This window comes from Pseudochaenichthys georgianus, chromosome 9 (genome assembly GCF_902827115.2).
Source record: "Pseudochaenichthys georgianus chromosome 9, fPseGeo1.2, whole genome shotgun sequence".
In the NCBI taxonomy this organism is placed as follows: Eukaryota; Metazoa; Chordata; class Actinopteri; order Perciformes; family Channichthyidae; genus Pseudochaenichthys; species Pseudochaenichthys georgianus.
Genome location: NC_047511.1, coordinates 40,732,840 through 40,757,372, shown reverse-complemented (window position 1 = coordinate 40,757,372; position 24,533 = coordinate 40,732,840). Strand labels below are relative to the sequence as shown.

General features: G+C 42.0%; 1 protein-coding gene across 3 annotated transcripts in view; it reads right to left on the bottom strand.

The window, feature by feature from the left end:
- Positions 1-23,513, bottom strand: part of rtkna (rhotekin a) — a 94,322-nt gene extending 70,809 nt beyond the window's left edge. For all 3 annotated transcript variants that reach the window (XM_034090655.1, XM_034090656.1, XM_034090661.2), the window contains exon 1: positions 23,011-23,513. In XM_034090655.1, coding sequence (XP_033946546.1) covers positions 23,011-23,121 — 111 coding nt within the window. In that variant the 5' untranslated portion in view covers positions 23,122-23,513. The remainder of the gene's footprint in view (positions 1-23,010) is intronic.
- Between the last annotated feature and the right edge of the window lie 1,020 nt (positions 23,514-24,533).

Below are 24,533 nucleotides of genomic sequence, written 5' to 3'. Positions count from 1 at the left end.
GAACCACACACGAAGGCAACATTTACATTACATTTAAGACATACAACTGCAATGAAAGTACCAAAAACAATTATGTTACAGTACTATGATACTGTACTGATATCTTCAGACTTTGTTCTTTACTTTATCCGTCTTTATATGTAGAAAATATTACGTTTTCTCCGTAATGTTGTTTCCATAACAACAACAATTTCCTGTCAACTGTCCTTCAAAATAATATATTATATCCTTTTTAGTTTCACAGAACACAAATTGGGTTATTTACATAATATGTTTACATGATTTTGTTGTGCAATAAAACAACCCGATAAAGGAAATGTTCAAATTCGGCTGTGATCGTAGCAACATCGGGCCATTCGTGAGGGCATCTTAAGCCATCGTATGACCACCGGTGGAGTTTCTCAGGCTCCGGCAGCAACTTCGTGAGCGGCAACTTCGTAAGGCACTCGTGAGGGCATCTTGTCAAATCGTGTCATCTTCGTGTTATCATCGGTGCATTCACATTCACTCTGATCGGGGCGAATGCCCGATGGCACCGAGGATAACAAGATGCCCTCACGATGGCCTTACGAAGGGCAACATTGACACACGAATTCAACACGAAAATGAACCTTCGCAAGGTCCTTCGGCAATTTTTTGGCATTCCAAAGATTTTGCCTCCGCTCACGAAGTTGCTGCCGGAGCCTGAGAAACTCCGCCAGCGGTCATACGATGGCTTAAGATGCCCTCACGAATGGCCCGATGTTGCTACGATCACAGCCGAATTTGAACATTTCCTTTATCGTGTGTCCATCGGGTTGTTTTATTGCACAACAAAATCATGTAAACATATTATGTAAATAACCCAATTAGTGTTCTGTGAAACTAAAAAGGATATAATATATTATTTTGAAGCACAGTTGACAGGAAGTTGTTGTTGCTATGGAAACAACATTACGGAGAAAACGTAATATTTTCTACATATAAAGACGGAGAAAGTAAAGAACAAAGTCTGAAGATATCAGTACAGTATCATAGTACTGTAACATAATTGTTTTTGGTACTTTCATTGCAGGTGTATGTCTTAAATGTAATGTAAATGTTGCCTTCGTGTGTGGTTCGGGGCCATCTTCGTGCGAAATTCACAATTCCATATTCGTGTGTCCATCGGGTGTCAACTTCGGGACAGTGTGACAGGGCCTTAACAGGCAACAACTTCAAGTTTTGTTCCTTGCGTATACAATATCTAAAACAGGCTCTGGTGTCTTTTTTGCTTTTGAAAAGAACATTACCTTGGTTTTATCCACATTTAAAAGAAGCTTTAATTCAGAGAACTGAGTCTGAATAATGTTAAAAACAGCCTGTAATTTAACAACAGCCTCTTTAATGGATGGACCTGCACAATACATCACAGTATCATCCGCATAAAAATGTAAAGTAGCTTCATCCACATTATCACCTACGCTGTTAATATGGAGAATAAAAGTGGTCCTAAAACAGAACCTTGTGGTACACCATTAGAAATGTTTAACCACTCAGAAGACAGTCCATCAAACTGAACACATTGTGACCGTTCAGAGAGGTCTTTCACAAACCACCCACTGCAAGGCTGGATAGGCCAATACTGAGTAGCCTCTGCTTTAAGATGCGATGATCGACGGAGTCAAACCCTTTGGAAAGGTCAATAAACAGAGCTGCACAACTCTGCTTATTATCTAAAATACTAGTAATGTCATTCACCACTTTCATTGTGGCAGTGATGGTGCTGTGTTTCTTTCTGAAACCTGACTGATGTTTAGACAGGATGTCATTGTTACATAAAAACTCCTTTACTTGTTCACTCACAAGTCGTTCGAGCACCTTAGCCAGAACTGACAATTTAGAGATTGGCCTATAGTTATTTAAAATAGTTGCCTCCCCTCCTTTCAGTAAAGGCAAGACATAAGCAGACTTCCATACTTTTGGAATTGTATTTGTGCTGAGGGAGAGGTTAAAAAGAGAAGTAAGAGGTGGAGCAATAAAATCTGCAGCTATCTTTAAAAAGAAAGGTTCGTCATTACACCGAACACGTAAACACTCCCGCTAAGTTTGTTTGCCCTGTTCTGCTTGCAGTGATGTACCTGAACGCGTTCAATGAACGATCGTTCATGAACGATCGTTCATGAACGCGTTCATATTTTGGGCGAACGTGAACTGAACGTACTGTATTTCCGCTAGATGAACGTAATTGAGAACGCGTTCATTCTCAGCGCTGTATAACGGCGTTCAAAAGTGTGCCAGATTTCATATGCCTTACAGCCGAAAACCCAGTTAAAACACACCGTAAACAGGCTTCAAAATAATGCGGAAAACCACCCAATCTGGCAACAGCAAGCTGCCTGTGACGCGTACACGCCTGTCACACTAATATATACGTCATCAGACTCCTCACAACAAACAATGTGGAACCGGCGAGCATTGAATGAATGAATGAATTAGTATGGACGAAGCCGAGAGCAGCTGCAGCAGCACTCGCTCAGAGTCAGACTCTACGGCGTCGGCGTTTAAAAGAGTTTTACGTTAAAGTCCGTAGGCTACTGACTCAGACGGAAAAAATCTAACGTTTGCCTGTAAACTGTGTCCGCCCGGTTTGAAAAAGCAAGTCCGTACATCGACGACAGCAAACCTTAAACGGCACATTGAGAATAAGCACACGACTAGCCTTTCAAGGTATGTGCGAGTGGCCAAAACAGATCCACTACCACCCAAATCCCATTAACATCGTACAGGAGACAAATAATAGCTCGCAGCAACATATTGAAAAAATAACTATAAACTATAAATTAGTTCATTTTTGAAACCATGAACTTTAGTTCAACATTTTGAATTATGAACTATGAACTGAATTAGTTCATTTGAAAATGTGTGAACTGTGAACTGAACTAGTTCATGTAGAAAGTGAACTTTCCCAACACTGTCTGCTTGAAAGCAAGTACCTGCCTCCTGTTCAAACAAACGCTTCAACTTGTAGAATTTTGAATCTGTATTTTTTAATATGGATCTTAAATTGGCGTGACGTTGAAGCAGCGACCCTGCTGTAGTTCCTTTATAGCATAACGTTAGCATTTTGCTTCTTGCGACTAGATTTATGCTTCGAAAATTATAAAAGTAGGGTAGACATGTGGATATTATCCGGCTGAACAAAACGTGACCCGTCTCTTAAATGTGTGTCAACCACAGACCTTATTTCGAGCTATTTTCCAAAATCCTATGGAGAAATTGCATTGCGTTTTTGACAAAGGAACGTGAAGGAGTTTACATCCGGGTTTTAGGACGCGTCACTGCGGTTCTCTATTACCTTGATTGATTAAGTGTCATTATTACTGGTAGCGAGGCAAAAGTTAACAAAACAAGACCCTAGTTGTAATAAATCACAATTATGCTTTGTTATCAGCAGACCCGCTTTGCTTCAGAATACACAGTCTGCACATGTTTTGACAGGCAATCTACACAAAAGCCCTGAGGAGATCCACATGATACTCTGGAGAGTGGAATAAAACAAACACACTGATGAATATCAAATAAACGTATCTTGTAATTTTCTAATCAGCGATATCTTATAAACTCAGATAGCAGCGCAATCATTTATCTTCATTACTGCAGGGTCTGTGCTGAAGGTTAAAAGCTGTCTAACTCAAAGTGTAACAGGGAAACCGGAGAGGGCCCCATACCACAACAAAGCACCCTGACTATCTGAAAACTGAACCCCGCCCACACCACGACTCCCACACGAGACATACGTAACCTTCAACTACATACACAAATACACACCCAGGCATAAACAACCCCTCTTTAAGCCTTGTGAACATCGCACACACACAAATAAACTGCGGCAAAAATGTCTTAAAATTCACACTGATCAAGGTTATTGTGTCTGATTATGGCCTGCCAAGCAAACATCCTCCCTGTTGTTTCCCACAGAGGGCAAAGACGTACAAATAAGACAGAGTTATTACAGATCTTTGTCTCGCTGTGTGTGTACACTCAGACAGTTGATTGCACAAGGACACAGAGATGATAAGAGAGGTTTTCAGAGAGATTAATAGTCACACAGTGAAAATTGGATCCTCCAAAGCACCAGGTTACAAATGTGTTCCTGTAAATGTGTGCCACACAACAGGCTCCTCAGATCTGAGTGTCACAGGGCGGGAGTTTCACGGCTGTGTTACGGCAGGGTCACATCTGGTTGACTCGATGACAGCAGCGTGTGACGAAGTGTGAAACCAGACGTATCATGGCGCAATCCCCCCGGAGGTCACTTCTCAGTTAGAGAGCCTGGAGAACCTGCGCTGACAGACAGAGTCATAACTCAATAACTCAGAGACGGAGTAATGACATTGTAAATCTCACCGACAGTCTGCCTTGTTATTAGCTGCATACGTTTCTGTCCGCGATGTCTGACTGATCTTACTTTCTCTTTAAGATTAGATACAGGGGATGTTATGGAGGTGGCGTAAATAACTTTCTACTCTGTACCCGTGATGAACATTTGAGTAATACTGCAAATGAAATGTCAGGCGTGGACCCACTAATCATTGAGATGTTGTTCTTCTCTCACAGGAAATCCAATATTGGGGAAAAAAGGATGTATGCGTCACAGGTCGTGGATTCGCTCAGAAGAAAAGCTGGAGGAGACGTCGCCTCATCACACAGAGTAATAACAGAACAGGGAGTCTTTTTAGCACCTGGTCTGATCTTATTTCACAACTCTTTGTACTGGAGGAAGAACAGGCTCCATCATTAGTCAGACACTAGGCATGTTATTTCTCCCCTCTTACCCGGGCTTCAGCGTATCAGCTGATACCGAGTATCGATCTGATACTGGTGTTGAAATAGTAACCTGTGAAAGAGACTGGGAACATGTGTAAGGCAACATTAAGCTTGACCAAAACAATAATTAAGAGGATCATAATCAGGTTTAGTGCCAAGTGGTATTTCATCTACAAGAAATGTGCTTTGTCTTATAATGGTGCAAACATTAAACACAGTAAGGAAAGTTAAGTTGCAAAAAAGGAGTACAAATATAATTATTATTAAAAATGTTTTTAAGAACAAGAAAATGTAATAATAATGTAAAAAAAGAAAAATAATATTAACAAAATATATTAAAGAAATATACAAAAATATGTATATCTGGAAAATAAAATATGTGAAGTATATTGAGCATATACTTCAGACGAGTGGAGAGCTGTGCAGTTTTCAAAAGTTGTACAGACACGTGCAACATGTACAAAGGAATGTGCAAAAATACACATACATGCATAGCTATTAAAGGAACTGAAACGTTATTTATTAACATAATCATATCCTAATGTCACTGGTCCAGCTGTTTGACTTAGTATAGGTTTTGCTCTTCTATCATCACTCCTACAGATAGTGCAGCAAGTCAGCAGAGAGCTCTCTGGCTGCCGCCCAGACGCACTGCTGACGCGCAGATTGCCCCCTCAGTCACAGGAGACTGCAGCATTTCATCGTCTCTGAAGAAGAGAGCAGCTCAGCGAGAGGGAAACTTACTCGTTAGGCAATTCATCTCCATTGATTTCTGCCCTAGGGGCGAGGCTGTGCTATCAGAGACAGATATGTGTGGATTTAAGAGGAAGTGTACACATAGGCAATCCATTGAGCATTTCATCATATCAATGCTTTTTATAAATGACCATTTATAAATGTATGAGGTGAATGTCAATTCTGTAAAGGGAAGATGATAGAGACTGGAGAAAGGTGAGGCGTTGCTCTGAGGCGACTGCAGGGTCTACAATGGAGCAATGGCTCCCTCTGCAGGACAGGAAGAGCAATGCAGTAAGAAGTGCCTCACACAGGGTAAACAGTCAAGGAGAATGCACCCTACTTTACTAGTTAACAATAATTATAATAATAATAATAATAATGATCATGAAACATTACTTTAAGATGAGTGTATTTACAAATGTGTTAAATAATTGTTGACTTTGAATGCTACAAAGGAAATGTGCTTGTTTTCCAATCGTTTCCAAGTCAAACGAGACATAATGAGTGAGCAGTGAAAACAGAATGTTTAAAACTAATGTATAATTGGTGAAGCTTGAAAAACATGAAAGTATTGCACTTTGTTTGCTGTGCGGTCACTTCTGCCAGACCGTCATACATATTGTTAGAAGAGCCCCCAGCCAGAAGCTGCTGTTTGTAGTCAAAGTCTGTCTGAGTAAAATGTTACACAGGAGACACAAATGTAAACATCTGCAGAAGCAATAAAACAAAGAGAACATCTGCAGAAACTGAATAAGAATGTAAACATCTAAACAACGTAGTTATGTTATCATTAGGGACAACATACCTTTAAGGGTTACTGGGAGAAAGTCTAACAAGGCAAGATCATTCTGGCCATTTAGTATAAATTATTGTTAATATATAATTTTACCGAACAACTTGTGAAACAATATTTGCATATAGATTGAAATTGGTTTTAGTACGATAGTTAAATGTATCTAAAGTGTTTGTTTGTGGTATTTTAACCCCGTCTCTATCAAGAAAACTCTTACTTATTACTTGTTTGTAGATTTATTTTAAACTAAAGCCGCAAACTTCCCTTAGTCAGGTGGTTCTCTCGTCTGGTTCGTCACCACTTTGGGGGATTCCCTGGCAAGAGTCTGGATAGCATTTACAGATAAAGTACACAGTGTATAATGTCTGTATAATGAGCTATAGTTACAGTCCTCATCACATGGTCTATCTATCGACCCTTCACTTATTCTTTTGCATCGATTATTATTAATTTAGTCTATCAAATGTCGGAAAAAATATCATGTTGATCAGATTTGTTTTGCATTCAACGAATTGCTTGAGCTCTAATGAGGTTGTATGTCAGGTGGTGTGAGGTATGGAAACTCGCCACAGCAACACGACAAACAGGTACAACACATTCAGAAACAAACCAGTGAAAATATACTTGATTTATTTCCGCTCGTCAGCGCAGTGTGTATCTTGGATTTGTTGAGACGGTTTCCAATCACACACTGATCCCCCTCATGTGAACACAGGTGATTCGTCTTCCGCTGCAATCCCATCTGAAAGTGCTGATTGCAGACTTCTTTTAGTAGCTGGCAAATTGTGCTAACTGGCGTTCAATCTGGCACACCTAATGAGCGCATTTCTGTTAATCTGACTGTTCACTCAGCACTCAAATCCTATTTCATCAAACAATATGTGTCTACCCATCATGGTCCGCTCTTATCGGCATCCACGTTATCATTCACACCTTCGGGACGGGCGATTAAGCATCCAGTGAACTTCCAGACAAGCTGATCTCTCTCTTTTTCTTGAGGTAGGCAATAACCGAAAAGCTAGAGACAGACGCGATAAAAGTAATTGCTGAGAAAGCAGGAACAACACGGCGATACAACAAGTTCTGACACCACACCTTCTGCCACTGGGCCCGGTAAACAAACACATTAAAACACAGGCACGCTGGCAGGGACTACAATGTGCAGCATGCAGGGAGGCAGACATGCATAATAGAGCCATCTGCTCGCATAAAGGCAAACACCTGCTCGGCATCATCAACACAAAGAGCAACATCATTTGTGGCCGTGCCCCTTTGCCCCTTTGCCCCTTTGCCCCTTTGCCCCTTCCTTCGTCCCTCTGAGATATCTCAATGTAGTCTCAATGCTTTGAAACAGCACGAACAAAATGAAGTGCAGGGAAGACATGGATTGGATAAACTACATACAGCTGGTTATCACACACAGTTCACAGTGAAGGTGAAGGCGAACACACACACACACACACACACACACACACACACACACACACACACACATACATTGTATACATCACTTCAGGGGACATTACATTGACTTACATGCATTTCCTGGAGACTTATCCTAACCTTAACCAAGTCTTCACCCTAAAATGAATGATCCCCCTTATGGGGACCTCCAATTTGTCCCCATAAGGGAGGTGAGTCCCCACACGTGACTATGTAAACAGATGTAGGTCCCCACAAGTATAGTAATGCTAGACCACACACACACACACACACACACACACACACACACACACACACACACACACACACACACTGATGTCACATCTTCATGTATGTACAAATTAAATATGTATAGAATATGCATTCAGACCCTAAGGATTTTGATGAACTAGTTCTTTAACAAGTATTTAGAAATTAACACAAAACACACACACACACACACACACACACACACACACACACACACACACACACACACACACACACACACACCCCTCTGGATGAAAGAGGGGCCCTGACTCCATGCGTTCCACAACAGAGTCAGGTGGTGATGTGATGTATAGGAGCAGCGGATAAAGAGCCTCTTTGTCCTCTTTCAAACACATGAAAAGAAGAGACTGGAATAAAGAGGAGTGCCGAGAAGATGTAGGACAGTAGGTGGACGTCGATGTCCCACATATTATCCAGTGTTAATAGACATGTGGAAGGTTAATCACGAGTCAGGGACAGGCTAAACTTAGAGCATGAGGTAAAGGATGGAGTACTACGTGACTTTTTGTCCATTACTCTGGATTTGTAAACTGTGCTCAATGTTCTCAAGGTCTAATGAGGCAAGGTCACGCATTTTGATTAAATGAATTGATACATTTGTTTATCAAAGTGTGAAAGTGTGCTTGTGTTCCGATGGGAAACGGTTTCCTCATGGGATCAACATGTTAAAAGAGACGGAGCAGAGAAGAGTGAGCCGTGACAGAACAGAAATACACATAAACAACACAATGAATTGTCCCTCGTCTAGTGAAGCTTAAACAATATGGAATTCTGCTCTTTTAATTGCAGAGTTCACTTTTGCCAGACCATAATACTTACTTTGAGAAGAGCTAACAGCCAGAAGCGGCAGTGTGTAGTCAAAGTCTGTCTGTGTCAAATGTTACACAGGAGCCACACAAGTAAACATCTGGAGAAGCAATAAAACAATGTGAACATCTGTCGAAACAACGTTAACATCACGGAGAAGATATCTCAAACAGACGGGCATCACATGTGGAAAGGTCGCTGATCTCTGTTCAGGTAGAAGAACACAGAAAGCCGAATTTGATGAACTCATTTAAGATATATGTCATGTGTGTGTTCAGATTGGACTTGGTTTGCGGTATTTTAACTATCTTTCTTTAAAGAACACATGTGGCTGCTTCTTGTGACTTTGTTTGTTGATCATATTTAGGAAAAGCACAGTCGCACACTTCACTTAATCAGCTGTTGTTCTCGTCTGGCACAAAGTCACATCTTTGAGGAACCCCCGCCTAGAGAGAGGCTGAATTAAATGTAGACACACACAACTTGAACATTAAGTGAGATACTTGGTGGATAATTACAGGACTCCTTATGTGGTAATTCATCTTTCTTGATTAACCAATTATTGTTAATTTAGTCTATTTAATTTCAGAAAGGGTAAAACAATCAAATATTTTTGTTTTGTCATGTTTCAGCTTCACTTAAAATAATTTGACAAATTTAGTAACAAACAAGTAAAACGTTTTTCCGTCAGTGCAGTTTTTAATGATTAACATTTACAAAATCCAGACATATCAGCTTTTAACTGGGGTTAAAACATGTGAACACACAGCCTTTGTTTTGGTAACTCAGTAAGATATACTAGAAAACACGTTTTAAAACCTGAAAGAAATCTATTTTGTGAACCCAACAATGGAAACTACGTCTCAAAGTCTTCAGCATAGCGATGTCTTGAGAGAATAGCATGTTCCCACATCGATACAAAGCCTCTCATGTTTCTAAGCCCCTCTGTGATAAGTCAAAGGCGGCTGACAGCAAGTGTCCTGGACTGTAAATGAAACCACGCATCGGAATCTGTGTGTGTCCGTGGGCGGGTGTCCTTTCGTCAATGTTTAACAGGGGAGTACCCAGTGGGGGGTCTTATGTTCACAGGAGGAAGAAACCTTCGGCGTTAGGCAGTCAAAATGTGCTTTACAGTCTGTTAGTGCCGAGCTGGATGGGTTCCGGTTCGGGTCTCTCGTGGGGAGCGTGTCCAAAGACAAACAGTGAGAATAGATTGGCTGATAAAAGAGACATAAAACAAACAGTAATCTTCCGTGGGTGTCTCGAGGTAAAGACAAAGGATGAGTTCCTCTGTGTAAACTGGATCAGGAAAGTGGGTTAGCCCTATACAGTAAGAACAGTCCCGTTTCCTTGCAGTATCAGGGGACCACAGCCTCAAAGAAGCAGTGTGGCCCATATAATGTGGCCAACCTGATCTCACCAGAATGCGTGACTCCACCACGACTCCTTAACACCACAATGCGTGGTGGAGTCACGAACTTTGTTACATTTGCGTGTCGGCACCACGCAAACAACCCCAATGTAAAGTGAATGAGGCTCCTTTGTCGTGGTGCACACACGCATTTCTACAACGTGCATTGTGTGTAATGCAACTGTTAATTTGATTAAATTAGTTTGTTTTTAAGGAAGGCCAGAGCTTCAGCTGTGTCAAATAGATTGTTCCCTTCAGTTAACGTTATTTAAAAGATAATGATCATGTCCCCTGTATTGTATTACGAGCGTCCATTCCCATTGGATAACGGAGAATTTTACACCCGGAAGTAAGTAGCCTATTCTCCTTACTGTCGATTGATTTTACAGTGATATCTGCACTACTCATCGACTAAAACACACCAAATTGTCCTTGTTAATTACACAACATTGATTGGTTTGAATTGTGTGCAATGCTTTTGTATTTTCCCCCTTCAATTCGGAGAAACAAATATTTTTTCGGAGTTTTTGGACGGCAGAAGACACTACACTACCCAGAATCCTCAGCTATCGTTTGGGACTACACCATGAACCCCGTGATCAGTCCTCAAGCTCTGTGATTGGTTGACCTCCAACTGCATTCCATATGAAAAAAAAGGTTTCGTAAAAGAGAAAATCACACTTTATTCAGCAGTGCTTGCTTTACTCTTTGAAAGTCATCACATGAATGCATTGTAATAAATGGTTTGGCTGCATTAAATATTACACATCTGTCTTAGTTCTTTCTTTATCTACAGAGATCGGGCATCAGAATACACCGGAAACTATTCTTTTACCGTTCTGTTTTAATTTCACAATAAAGTTAGTAGTAATATTTTGTTTTGATATTATTGTTTTTTATTAACTACTAGACGACTGGGTCATGTTAAGACCATCTTTTTTTGGTTGCTATGGGTTTTTTCCATCGCTTTTGTGTTACAAATATTAAAACAATAACAAAATAATATTCGTCGTAAACTAAACCGGAAACAGCAGTATATTTTATTGTGTTAACACTGTAAACTTGACAGCCTTTTAACCCAAACCACCTACTGGTTAAAGCACGTTATTGCACGTTTAGAGTAATTGCAATGCAGGAAGATTGTGTTGCTTTTTAATGACTGTTTAAAATGCCTTTTTCTTAATGTCTTTCATTTTTGTAACGCACTTTTGAATGTGTTATATTTTATGAAAACATTCAAATATTAAGCGTACATACAAAATAGTGGGAAAGTAGAAGGTCAATTATATAAATATAGAATAGAAAATATCAAGAAGATACTCAAATGATATCTAGAGTAAAACAGTTTAGTGCCTGATAGGAGGATGTGCTAACTAATAAGGCTTTAATTAAAGAAATGTGCAGAATACGACAGTGTAATGGTGGAAGTATACACACATTGATAGATGTCTTGTAATGCACTGTTGATGAACCTGTGACCCAAGTTTTTCATTCATTGCATAACTACACTGTTGTGTATATGATATGTCAATAAACCTTAGAAAATCTTGAAATCTTGAAAGGGATGTGCAAAATAGCAATTATATACAGTCTTTAATGAACTATTAGAGAATAACGAGTAATGAATATGCTTTAAACGGATCTGCAGATAAATATTTAGTCTTCTCAAGCACCAACTATCAAATATCTCTCCTGATTGTTGGCACTTGACAATCACCTTCACTGAATTTCATTCAGGTGTAACTAAAGTCTGATTTAAGGGTTGTTTATATTTCACATCATTAATCCAAATCTGTAAAGTAACTAAAATAAATGTAGTGGATTAAAAATACCAGGTTAACCTTAAAGAAAGCCCTCAGGATTATAAAAGACCCCATCACCCCAGCCACAAACGGTTCTGTCTGCTGCAGTCTGGCAGGCGGTACCACAGCATTCGGACTAAAACCACCAGACTCAGAGACAGCTTCATCCCACAGGCCAGAAGACTATTAAACACCTGAACTTAGAAATAGCATTCATCTGGCTGCTACTTAGAAATTATTTATCTAATATATCATATTCCAATCACTTGTATATAGACTCTTATTGCACTATTTCACTATTTTTTCTGTGTATCTGTTTGATTGCGTAGCACTGTTGGAGGAGCCTGTGACCTAAGGGGGGGAGGGGGTAGGACACGTTCGATTCCTGTTTTGAATAGTGTGCCGTCGATGGGTTTCATTCCATTTCAAAGTCCTTTTGGACGCTCTGTGTAAACGTCGCGCATCCAATCACAGAGGTTGGGGACTGATCACGGGGTTTGTCAAGCTAAGCACATGGTGTAGTTCCAAACGATAGCTGAGGATTCTGGGTAGTGTAGTGTCTTCTGCCGTCCAAAAACTCCGAAAATATATTTGTTTCTCCGAATCGAAGGGGGAAAATACAAAAGCATTGTACACAATTCAAACCAATCAATGTTGTGTAATTAACAAGGACAATTTGGTGTGTTTTAGTCGATGAGTAGTGCAGATATCACTGTAAAATCAATCGACAGTAAGGAGAATAGGCTACTTACTTCCGGGTGTAAAATTCTCCGTTATCCAATGGGAATGGACGCTCGTAATACAATACAGGGGACATGATCATTATCTTTTAAATAACGTTAACTGAAGGGAACAATCTATTTGACACAGCTGAAGCTCTGGCCTTCCTTAAAAACAAACTAATTTAATAAAAATAACAGTTGCATTACACACAATGCACGTTGTAGAAATGCGTGTGTGCACCACGACAAAGGAGCCTCATTCACTTTACATTGGGGTTGTTTGCGTGGTGCCGACACGCAAATGTAACAAAGTTCGTGACTCCACCACGCATTGTGGTGTTAAGAAGTCGTGGTGGAGTCACGCATTCTGGTGAGATCAGGTTGAATGTGGCTCTCCTGGGAAAAGGAGGCATGAGGGAGATAGACGGGGAAGGAGCACACGGTGGAAGAGCCGTAAAGAAAAGGTACAGACAAGCAGGGACTCGCATGGCAACAGTTCTGTGTATACTGTGATTCAAAAGCATTACGCCCTTCACTAGCCGAGTAGCCGCGGTGGTGACTGTACGAGACGGGTTTGATGATGCATGGAGGAAGCTTCCCATCTGGGCGAGTGGGAAAGTGTCCAGTGATTACGCCACCTCCATCTACCTCTCCACCCGTCTGTTAGCCGAGTCACTGCCGGCGACAGCCCGGCTCAGGACGCCACGCGCTGTGTGAACAAAGCCCGTCTATGTCGGATAATATGCAATGGACCTTGCTCAAGGAGACACTGCTGCTTAGTCACTGTCTGAATGTGTGTGAGTGTGTGTGTGTGTGTGTGTGTGTGTGTGTGTGTGTGTGTGTGTGTGTGTGTGTGTGTGTGTGTGTGTGTGTGTGTGTGTGTTTGAAACAGAGGCTGACGAACTGCAGTTACCATGAATGACTAATGAAGCGCTCCAAACAGCAGCTTTCATTCAGAACACAAACCAGTAAGGAGGGTTTTAAATGTGTGGGCATATATGGAGCCGATGTGACCTGGATACTGACAGATTGTGTGACTCACTTCCTGTGTGTGTGTGTGTGTGTGTGTGTGTGTGTGTGTGTGTGTGTGTTTTAACGTGCCTGAAGGCTGGAGGCAAATGAAGCCAACACTGCTGTTAGTAATCGAGAGACAGCAGGAACAGACTTTGGGGATGTTATGGACAATTTGCATAATTATGACAATCAGTTCTGTTTTTAAAATATATCAATGTTGCAAATGTGTGGTCCAGCATTACTATACTTGTGGGGACCTAAATATGTTTACATAGTCACGTGTGGGGACTGGCTTCCCTTATGGGGACAACTTGGAGGTCCCCATAAGGGGAATCATTAATTTTAGGGTGAAGACTTGGTTAGGTTTAGGATTAGGGTTAAGGTACGGTTAAGGGTTAGGGTTAGGCATGTGTTGGTTATGGTTAAGGTTAGGATAAGTCTCCAGGAAATGCATGTAAGTCAATGTAATGTCCCCTGAAGTGATGTATACATGGTGTGTGTGTGTGTGTGTGTGTGTGTGTGTGTGTGTGTGTGTGTGTGTGTGTGTGTGTGTGTGTGTGTGTGTGTGTGTGTGTGTGTGTGTGTGTGTGTGTGTGTGTGTGTGTGTGTGTGTGTGTGTGTGTGTGTGTGTGTGTGTGTGTGTGTGTGTGTGTGTGTGTACATACATGTTTGTTATCTCTCTCTCTCTCTCTCTATCCGCTCCTTGTGCAGAGTTTAGTCCAATGACTTCTGGGTGGGGTTCACTTACAACATCAGCAGCAGACTCTCAGCTGTTGAACTGCACCCTGACACCAGATGCCACAGAGACGCAGGCCACCAGCCACATTCCACGGCCAACACACTTTGAGAACATGTATGGCCCTCACACAGAGGGCGTGTGAATGTGTAGCATTGAATGGTGTCGATCAATCATTCAAAGTATTTATATAACCCAATATCACACGTTACACATTTGTCTAAGGGGGATTTACAGTTTGTTCACATTACGACACCGTCTATCCTTAGACTCTCGCATCGTACAAGGATAACTCCAAAAGAAACCCTACAATGAACAGAGGGAAAACCGATACACCTCAGGGAGAGTGACAGAGGAGGGACAGACGTGCGGTATGTGTTGTCTTTTGATTAAAAAGATACTACATTTACAACCTAGACAGTCCAAAAACATAATGTGTCTGTATATAAAAAGATGGAATAACAGAATAAAGCAGCAAATGAGATAAAAACGAGAGTGAAAACGTATTAACATTAAAAGGAAATCTGCTACGACATCTTTGAATACAGGCCGCCGTACGGTAGAGTTCCGGCCGCCGTACGGTAGAGTTACGGCCGCCGTACGGTAGAGTTACGGCCGCCGTACGGTAGAGTTGATCCCATACACTGGAGCTCAGTCATCCCTAAAGAAGACCCAGGTTTGAATCCGGCCCTGGGAACATTTGGGCGTGTCCCCCATGGATGGATAAAGAGAACTGGATACAGCGCTGGAGGCGGGGCCCCGTTCATTCCTATGAAAGTTGTGATGGCACAAGACGCCAAAATGGCCTCAAGATCAAAAATACCCAGATGTTACGGCAATCTTCCTTAAGCCCCGCCTCCCAACCGCTAAATCACACACGCATTCCACCCAGTCTCTGCTCATTGGAATGAATCAGGGAAATAGGTCTGGATTCATCTTTAAGCGAAATGTACGACATGTTGGACCTCGTGATTTCAATAGGGGCTATTCAAGCGTTCAGACTGCGAAATCGATTTACCTTAAAAAACATATACACTGATTTACTGATTTCGAAGTTCATTAGACTTTTTTTGGGCCTAATGGCTTCACATGACTAACACCAAAGTTGTATTACCACCGTTATGCCCTTATAAAAACCAGCTTGAACGCCCGGCACACCTCCTGAGGGCTTGGTGTCGTCCGCCCTGTCCCCCCCTTTCGACTAAAAAAAACATCATAGGTGAACCTATCACATTTTACTTTTATAATGCCACATGTACTCATTGAGCAGAGCATTACATATCTGTCCATGATGTCCAGGCGGTGGGAGGATGAGACAAGCCAGTGAAAGAGAGTTGTGTCCCGCAGGAGGACGTCCACTAACTATGACACTGACACCGTGTGCATGTGTGGGTCACATGACAAAGAGAGGAACAGACAGCTTCAGGGCTTCAGAGGCCATGTGAACAAACCCACAGTGTGCTGTAAGGTCCGTCGGCTCAGGTTCAGATAGCTCACTGTGAAGATGAACAAATTAAAAGACTGAAAAAGATTATCACTGCCTCAGAGCAAGGACATGCATTATATTAAATATATGACATTTCCCTACAAACAATACGCTTATTGTGTTGAGTAAAAAAACACAAAATAACCCTGGCTAGTCACATTTAAAAGATAACAAATGTGTGTATGTGATTTCAATAGAGAGAGAAGTAATATTCTTTATTAAAAAGCCGTGTTCTCTCTTTCTCTAAAGTTATTAGGAAAACAGACCCATTGTTACCACGGGAGCAAAAGCAGGATATTTGCTGATTTTTCTAAGAAAGAGATTAAATAAGTGTTCTTTTTGTGCACTCTGAGGCTGAGTGGGAACATTGCTCAACAATGATGTTTACACAAAGCCTGAGTAATAAAAAAAAGTTAAACATTCGCTAGTTAAAATATCCCTTAGCATACCAAGAAGGCCCCGGAGCAGAAAGCTCCAGTGGTCGAGCTTTGTCTGAAGGAAGGGTCTTTGGGAGGGTAACACTTTCCCTGGCATCTCCTCTGCACCCCTGCAGAGCTCGACATGCCAGAAAGCCCCGAGGCCGCACACTAACACTTAACGGTAGCATGAAGTCCCACACTAACTTGGAAGATTGGGCTTCAGATGACATATAACTCTCTCGAAAAAACATTCTTCCTTGTGAAAAGAGTAGAGGTAAGTCAACAAATTACAACACTTAAAATGAAACGATCTTGGAATGAAAAGTCAAACTGAAATTCCAAATCTAATCTTTGACGATAGACGGGGAGATGGGGGTGGAAACACAAAACATCACTGAAAACCTTCTGGTTGGATGAGAGTCAATGATGTATCTGTTTAAACGGGTGCTATTATGCAAATGTTCAGGTTTTATATTTGTATTTAATTATTCTACTGGGACATGTCTCCATCCTTTATGGTTCAAACATGTATTTCTCTCATACTGCCTCTTTTCACCCTCTGTCTGAAACCAGAGCCCAGTCTGCTCTGATTGGTTAGCTGGCCGGCTCTGTTGTGATTGGTCAAACGCTTAGAAATGTCCCGCCCCTTAGTCTATCACGTCCAATGTGTTGGAGGGCTAGCTAATAGAAGTGTGACCTAGTGATGTCATTATGTTACGGAAATAAACAAAGGAGTCCAATGGAGGCGTTTCAGGCAGGGGGGGGGGGGGGAGAAACCGCCTCTGAAAGGCACTTTGGAATTTGAGCCTCTGCAGACCATTTACATGCACACAAACCTACAGTAGGGAAATCCCAAATGCTTCAACTTAATCCTGTAAATTAATATTTATAATTGTACTGTTTTGTTTTTCCTGCAGTTTTTTTTATCTTTTCTGATTTGTGGATTTATTTTTATTTGTATTACATTTATATCTGCGTTCATTTTATGTATGCACCGTAATCATATTCATTCTTAAAATGCAAATAAAACAATTAAATATTAAACTTTTACACTTTAGTGGTTCAAGAAATGTAGTAGAAAGCCCCCCCCCCCCCCAGGCATCCAAGCCCCTTTCCCTGGCTGTTCATACCCAGGCACAGAGCTCGGTTTTGGGCCATGAGAAGCGGTGGCTCATTGTCCTCCCGGTACACAGAGCTGCCTTGAGAGAGAGACTCGGGGGGGACGTTTTGGCATTCCTTGAAAGCGGCTCTTTCCTCAATGGGTTCATGGTCTGAGGTGCTTCCTCGTGCTGGCTAAAGTGTCGTCCTGGCAACATCTATATGACCTCTCTCCCTCGGTGTATGTGAGGATGCAAACACATGCTTACATAAACAGGCTGTTTTCTTTGGGCAGGCCACATTAAGCGCGAGCAGAAACCACACTGAGAGGCGGCTGAAATACACGCTGCCTACAGTGTTTGGTTTGAACTATAAACCATGCATACAAACATCTGGAGAAAACATACAAGAGAGAAAAACATCTCAGACTTCGGAGGAACAACACAAGGACACATCAGGCCCAGTGAGAAAAGCTACATATTTCACGTCCCACAATTCAACCAAATACTGATGAGAGCTACTGTAAGATAGGAGTCAGCGCACTACTGGTGTGACCAACACATTCTTTGTAGGGTGGGTGCTGAGCCTGGGAAACACCCATCCAACATTTCCCTCAAGCCACTACTTTGTTCACTTTGGATACTTGCTGGTGAGTGTGTGGGTCTACAGGGTGGAGAAGGGCAGAGCACCAAAACCAAGCGAACCGCAGCCCAGAGCTGTCAAAGCTTTTATTTATCTCAAGCGGCAGACTCCCAGGATGTGCCGTACACTCCTGCGGGCTGGGAGAGAGTGTGGGTGGATGGGTGTGTCATCTCACACACATCTAACCACTTCCTGGGCCTGCTGGTGGTACCCACAGTGTGGACTAGTCTTAGGAGGATACTTGGAATAATGGAAAGTCAGGGAGTTATTTTGGATTCTGACTTAAGTTTCAAGCAAGGTAACCAAAACAACTTTCTTCCACCGCAGGAATATCACCGCTGCTCGACAGTTTTTCAATACAGAAGTTGCTGGACAACTCATTCATCTCCAGCAGGTTGGACGACGAGTGATTGTTACACTTTGTCTTTCGAAAAACGTCAATCGTTAACTTCAGCCAAATTCAGAACTCGACATAACCAAAACAAAAAAGAGAGACCACATTACTCCCATATTGGCTCCACTGGCTTCCTGTATCTTCTACAATTGATTTTATGGTCTGGCACCCTCTTATATTTGCAATTCTCTATTGTTTGATAGCCTTCTGCCAGCCTCAACAGAAGGCATTTTAAATATTTAAAAAGTCCCCCGAAATAAAATGAGAAAAGCAGCTTTTATCCATTTCTCACCCAAACTGTGAAACACCAGGAAATACACTTTCAACAACAGCTGAAAATATACTTTTACTTCTAATTTTTTATAAATGTTTTCTTATGTCTCTCTAATTCTTAATAAGTTGGATTATTTTTATTGGATTTATCATCTTGCTTATTTTACCTTCTTGTATTCCATTGAGAATATATCATGTACACATTTGTTATTGGTTTAAAAATGTGACTTTATTTACGATCGTCAATTTGTTAAAGCTGCAGAAAAGTGCTGTAGAAATCAAGTTGAGTGGGGAGGACCATCCTTTGGTTACACATAAGTCATTGAGATACATGCCATCCCCAAACTTCAGAATACTATCTGCACCAGGGCCCGGGTGGCTCCAGCTGAAACAGCAGAGTGGGGGTGGGGGGGGTGGACACACACCGGTGGCCTTGTGGATCCCCGAGGAGCAGATGTATTCTCCTCTCCCGCTGAGAGCAGCAGGCAGAGCATCGACTGCAGAATGGATTTGTGGACATGTGCCGAATGAGCACGTCATCTTTTTGCTTCAGCTTCCCCATTCTGATGTGCACACAGCCGAGTGACTCAGACCTCAGAGGAGACGAGTCAGAACACAGCACGACTGGCAGGACTTCTGCAGATACGACAAGCAATTATATTAGAAACAATAACTAGCCGAGAATACGCTTCACCTCAAATTGACACCTGGCAACATTTGCAACATTGATATCTTTTAAAAACAGAACTGATTGTCATAATTATGCAAATTGTCCATAACATCCCCAAAGTCTGTTCCTGCTGTCTCTCGATTACTAACAGCAGTGTTGGCTTCATTTGCCTCCAGCCTTCAGGCCCGTTAAAACACACACACAGACCCATACTACACACACTCACACACACAGACCCACACACACACTCATAGTGATGATATGATGTATTTACCAGTGTTCTTTTCACCAGTTGACTCTATTTAAAAGATATTACAGGAATCCCTTTAACAAAAAAGGCTGCTTAATTCTTTAAAATAATCGAATTAGCATAATCCCCTGCAGTGAATATGCTCTATTGCAAACTTTAGATGTCACACCTGGCATATAGAGAGTCCTTAACCGTATCCTTTCCCTAGTGATTACACATTGTCTTGCCACGTACAGATGAGTTTCACTTCGGTCTAACAAAGGTGTAGCTGTTCACTTCCTTCTCTGATAACATGTCAATGACCTACAGAAACACATTTACACAAGAGGTTCAAGTGTTGGCACAAATAAGCGAACACACACACATGTGATATCCACTGGCACGGAGGGAAGACTAGAGGCTGCTCTCTCACAGAGGTAGCCTGCTTCATTGACATGCCACAGACGGGCTCCACAGCGGCATCGAGAGCCCGAACACACAGCCGGAGGAGAGTCCTTGAAAGAGGATCATTAGCATTGGCAACAAAGCCACCTTGTGTGAGAACCAGCGGAGAGCAGATTACACAGTTAAGGAAGCAATGATTGCGACTAGAAGGGAAGTCTTTACCCTGATAAATACAGAGGCTAAGCGGGGTAAAGCAGCTCGAGTGAGGCGTGGAATAATTATAAAGTTTGGATTTGGATTAGGTTTCGGGAGTTAGGGCTACAGGAGATGTAATGAGAGTTACATCAACACATAGATAATTGATTGGAATTTATAGCAGGTTAATAATGTTACAATACATTTTAAAATAGCTTACACTTTACAGAATAAACTTTTTAAACGGTATGGTCATTTCTTTTAGACGTCTGCCTGAATATTATTAAAGAAAGGCATGTTATACAAAAAAAAAGTCTTTATTTTTCTCACATTTTTTCTCACATTTTTCTGCAGCACCTCTTTTCACCCTCTGTCTGAAACCAGAGCCCAGTCTGCTCTGATTGGTTAGCTGGCCGGCTCTGTTGCGATCGGTCAACCGCTAAGACATTCCCTGTCCTTTAGCCTATCACGTACAATGTGTTGGAGCGCTAGCCAATGGAATCGCAGTCTTACACAGTGATGTCACTATGTCACAGAGGTAAAGAGGGAGGGACCTTTGGGATGTGAGCCTTTGCAGATCATTTAAATGCACACACACCGATCTAACACACTGCCGGTAAGGAAGAATCCCAAAAGGCACACTGGGATCTCTTTAAGATGAATGTGATGGTTCACCAGGTCGGTTTCTTTTCATATTAATTGTTTTCCTCCTCTTTCCACCTCTGCTCCCTCATCATCGTACCCTCACCTGACTCATCTGGCCAAACAGATAAAGAAAGAAATATTATGAAAGCCAAGTCATGAATGCCTTCGCTGCCTATAACAGCCCGTGCCAATGCTCGTCTCTTATCACAATGCCTCTGAGGAAGATGGCTGTCTGTACACCCAGAGGCATTCATCAACTCACCCCACCTGAAAAGAAAGCACACGGCCTGGATCACAGTATAGATATAACCACATGAACACTACCCCCAGGAGAAGTCAGGTGTTATTGGCCTGTATGTGCGTGTGTGTGTGTGTGTGTGTGTGTGTGTGTGTGTGTGTGTGTGTGTGTGTGTGTGTGTGTGTGTGTGTGTGTGTGTGTGTGTGTGTGTGTGTGTGTGTGTGTGCGTGCGTGTAAGATAGGAACCCACGCTGCTCAGACACCATCAGGGTAATTTCTGAAAGCACATCAATACGATACGAGTGCGCCTGACTCTGCCGGGGTTAGGGGTGTTTTCATGTGACATCAATCATAAACAACTGGTGAACTAAGCTGACAGTGTCGATGCCTGCGCGCGCACACACACACACACACACACACACACACACACACACACACACACACACACGCACACACGCACATGGGCAGGGTGAGAGAAGGAGAGACAGAATCAATACCCCATATTTTCCATTTGCTGTATTGCACCATTAACATTCCTTACATATCCTCTTACAATCCAATCCACCACATCTTCTCTTTCACTCTCTTCAACACACAGACCCCCCCTCAGACACACACACACACACACACACACACACACACACACACACACACACACACACACACACACACACACACACACACACACACACACACACACCTCTTTTCTCTGTATCACCATAACAGTTCTCTGACCTTTCAAAACTGTTTACAGGTAAAATGTGGGTTTAATTTAATGCACAGAAATGCCTCTAAAACCGGAACATATGTCTGACTGAATAACCAAATAACAAGTGGAAGTAATATGCAAACTGCTTGTAGTTGCCAGAATGTGTGTGTGCGTGCGTGCGTGCGTGCGTGTGTGTGAGAGGATGCAGATAGACAGAGGGAGGACTTTCCATCACAACAATATTAAAGAGGCATGCGAGTAAACAATAATTAGAGGACGGGTTGGAAATGTCTTCTGAGCCTGTCTGCTTTGCCGACAAACGGTGGCTAATTTGAAGCAGATGTTTACATGGCAGCTTCGCAGGGAGGAAGAGGAAGACATGCATGAAGAGTAGCAGTTTAATCCAGTGCTAAACAGCTGAGAGGGATGCAGGCTCTGACCTAGTTCTCAACTTTTGGATGAAGACTTTTTTTGTGTCTGTTCCCTTGAGGCTGACTGTCCACATTCTGCAGTCAAAGCTAAAGCAGTTGAAAGACACACACACCTGAGCCAATGGGCTTCACAATAGAGCATTGAAGCAGAAAGCTCCTGGGACAGACTGACGAGAGCAGGTATAACGCCTTTTTTAATAAAAATGAGCCATAATGAAAAACAAATGTCATGCAATAACCATTTTAAGGTGCCAGCATCACAACAAAACAACACCATACCAAATTAAGCGGAATACTAAAACAATACCATGGGAGATGGAAGAGAACATTAGCACCTTTTATTTACTACCAACACATTAGTGAGTAGGCCTACCACAGGCACACTTGTAACTCTCAGTAGGGATATTATTGGTTTTTGTTTAGAGTCGAGTAAAATGCAAAGTAGTTTGGAGATGCTGCAATTAACAGAGGACGTGAAGGCAGCAGCTCTCAGTGCAGTTTAATTAAAATAGAGTACTCCTCAAAAGACTTCATAACGAGATTAGAAGTGAGCCAAATGAGTTAGTTTGCAGAGGGAGAGATATCACTCAAAGTTGTAAACAGAGAATCCCCCGGTGTGTGCGCGTGCGTGCGTGCGTGCGTGTGCGTGTACCTGTGATGTGTCCAGGAAAACGCTCTTTCTGAACTTCCCTCGCCGTATCTCCATTTCAAGGGCAGAGCCGCGGGCAACGGTTGCTCTGGTAGTTTGATTTCGGCAAAACATCGCCTCTGCTTTCTGCCAACTTCACACACAGTCCTTTGCGCGGCTTATTAGGCAAACTTAAAGTGTGCGCAACGGGAGGAATTGCTTCGAAAAACTTCCAAAAAAACAGCTCCGCGCGGATTCAGGTGGTACGAAACGGCCCCACCGGGGGGGAACTCCCAAGAGATTAAGACAAACCCCGAATCAAACACTGACGCTTCTTCTGATGTGAGACTGAAGCAAGTCCACACGCAGGAAGAAGAAAGTAAAAGTGGTTCACAGAGTCTTCTCTCACAGCTGACTTTTCACTTTTCCAAACACTGCCCCTTGTGAGGCAACAGTGACATGGTGACACCCCATGTGGAGGAGTGGAGCCCGGACCCAACCTTCACCCTGTCCTGCAGTGCAGCCTATCCGGAGACCCCTACCGGCCAGGGAGGCAATATCACAGATGCCTGTTGCAGCCGGCCTTTTTCAGGCGGAGAAGGATGAAGCATCGAACCAGATGTGCGCACGAATCACGATACTTATTATTACTATTTTAACATCAATTATTTCCAGCTTGTAGAAGTTGTTGTTACTTATTAGAACATGCACGTGTGTGTGTGTGTGTGTGTGTGTGTGTGTGCGTGCGTGCGTGCGTGCGTGCGTGCGTGTGTGTGTGTGTGTGTGTGTGTGTGTGTGTGTGTGTGTGTGTGTGTGTGTGTGTGTGTGTGTGTGTGTGTGTGTGTGTACAAGGAACACACACAATGCACACACAATGAAAGTGGTGGCTTTATTCAGAACCACAGCATCGGAAAATATATATTAAAATATAGCCTAGGAAAAACTCATCATCAACATTAGGCTGCTTTACATTAATGAAGTGCCTCATTTCGACGATTCCTTCAACTTTTATTTAAATCACATGCCAATCATTTGTGCCTTTTGTTGTGCTACTTAGTTAACTTAGTGTTCTTATATATTATTTTCTTACAAATTATTTTTAAGAAAAATTCATTCTATTTGAATTCATAACGTTTTTTCGGGAGTTTTATTTGTACTGATGTCTAGTAATTTTGCCACAATACCGGCACTCCAAAGATTCAAATTAAAATGATTAAAGTACGTTCAAAGTGAGAGCATTACTCTCCAACCTAAGCGTGCATCCTGCCTACTTGCAAATGTCTTTATTATGTTAAATGAATCTACAGGTTTGAAAAATACAAATCCAAGTTATCAGAATAAGGTTTATTGTCAAGCAGTTGTTCACCTACCAGAAGTTTGCCTTGTTGTTTTGGGGCCAACAATAAACATATTAACACGGAAAACATACAATAATACATCACATTAAATAAGAAAAAGATGTACAAAATGATGACAGTTCAGTACCAGCAAAACTTTATCGAGGATGTGCAAAATGTACTTTAATGTAATGCACTAACCTTTTCATG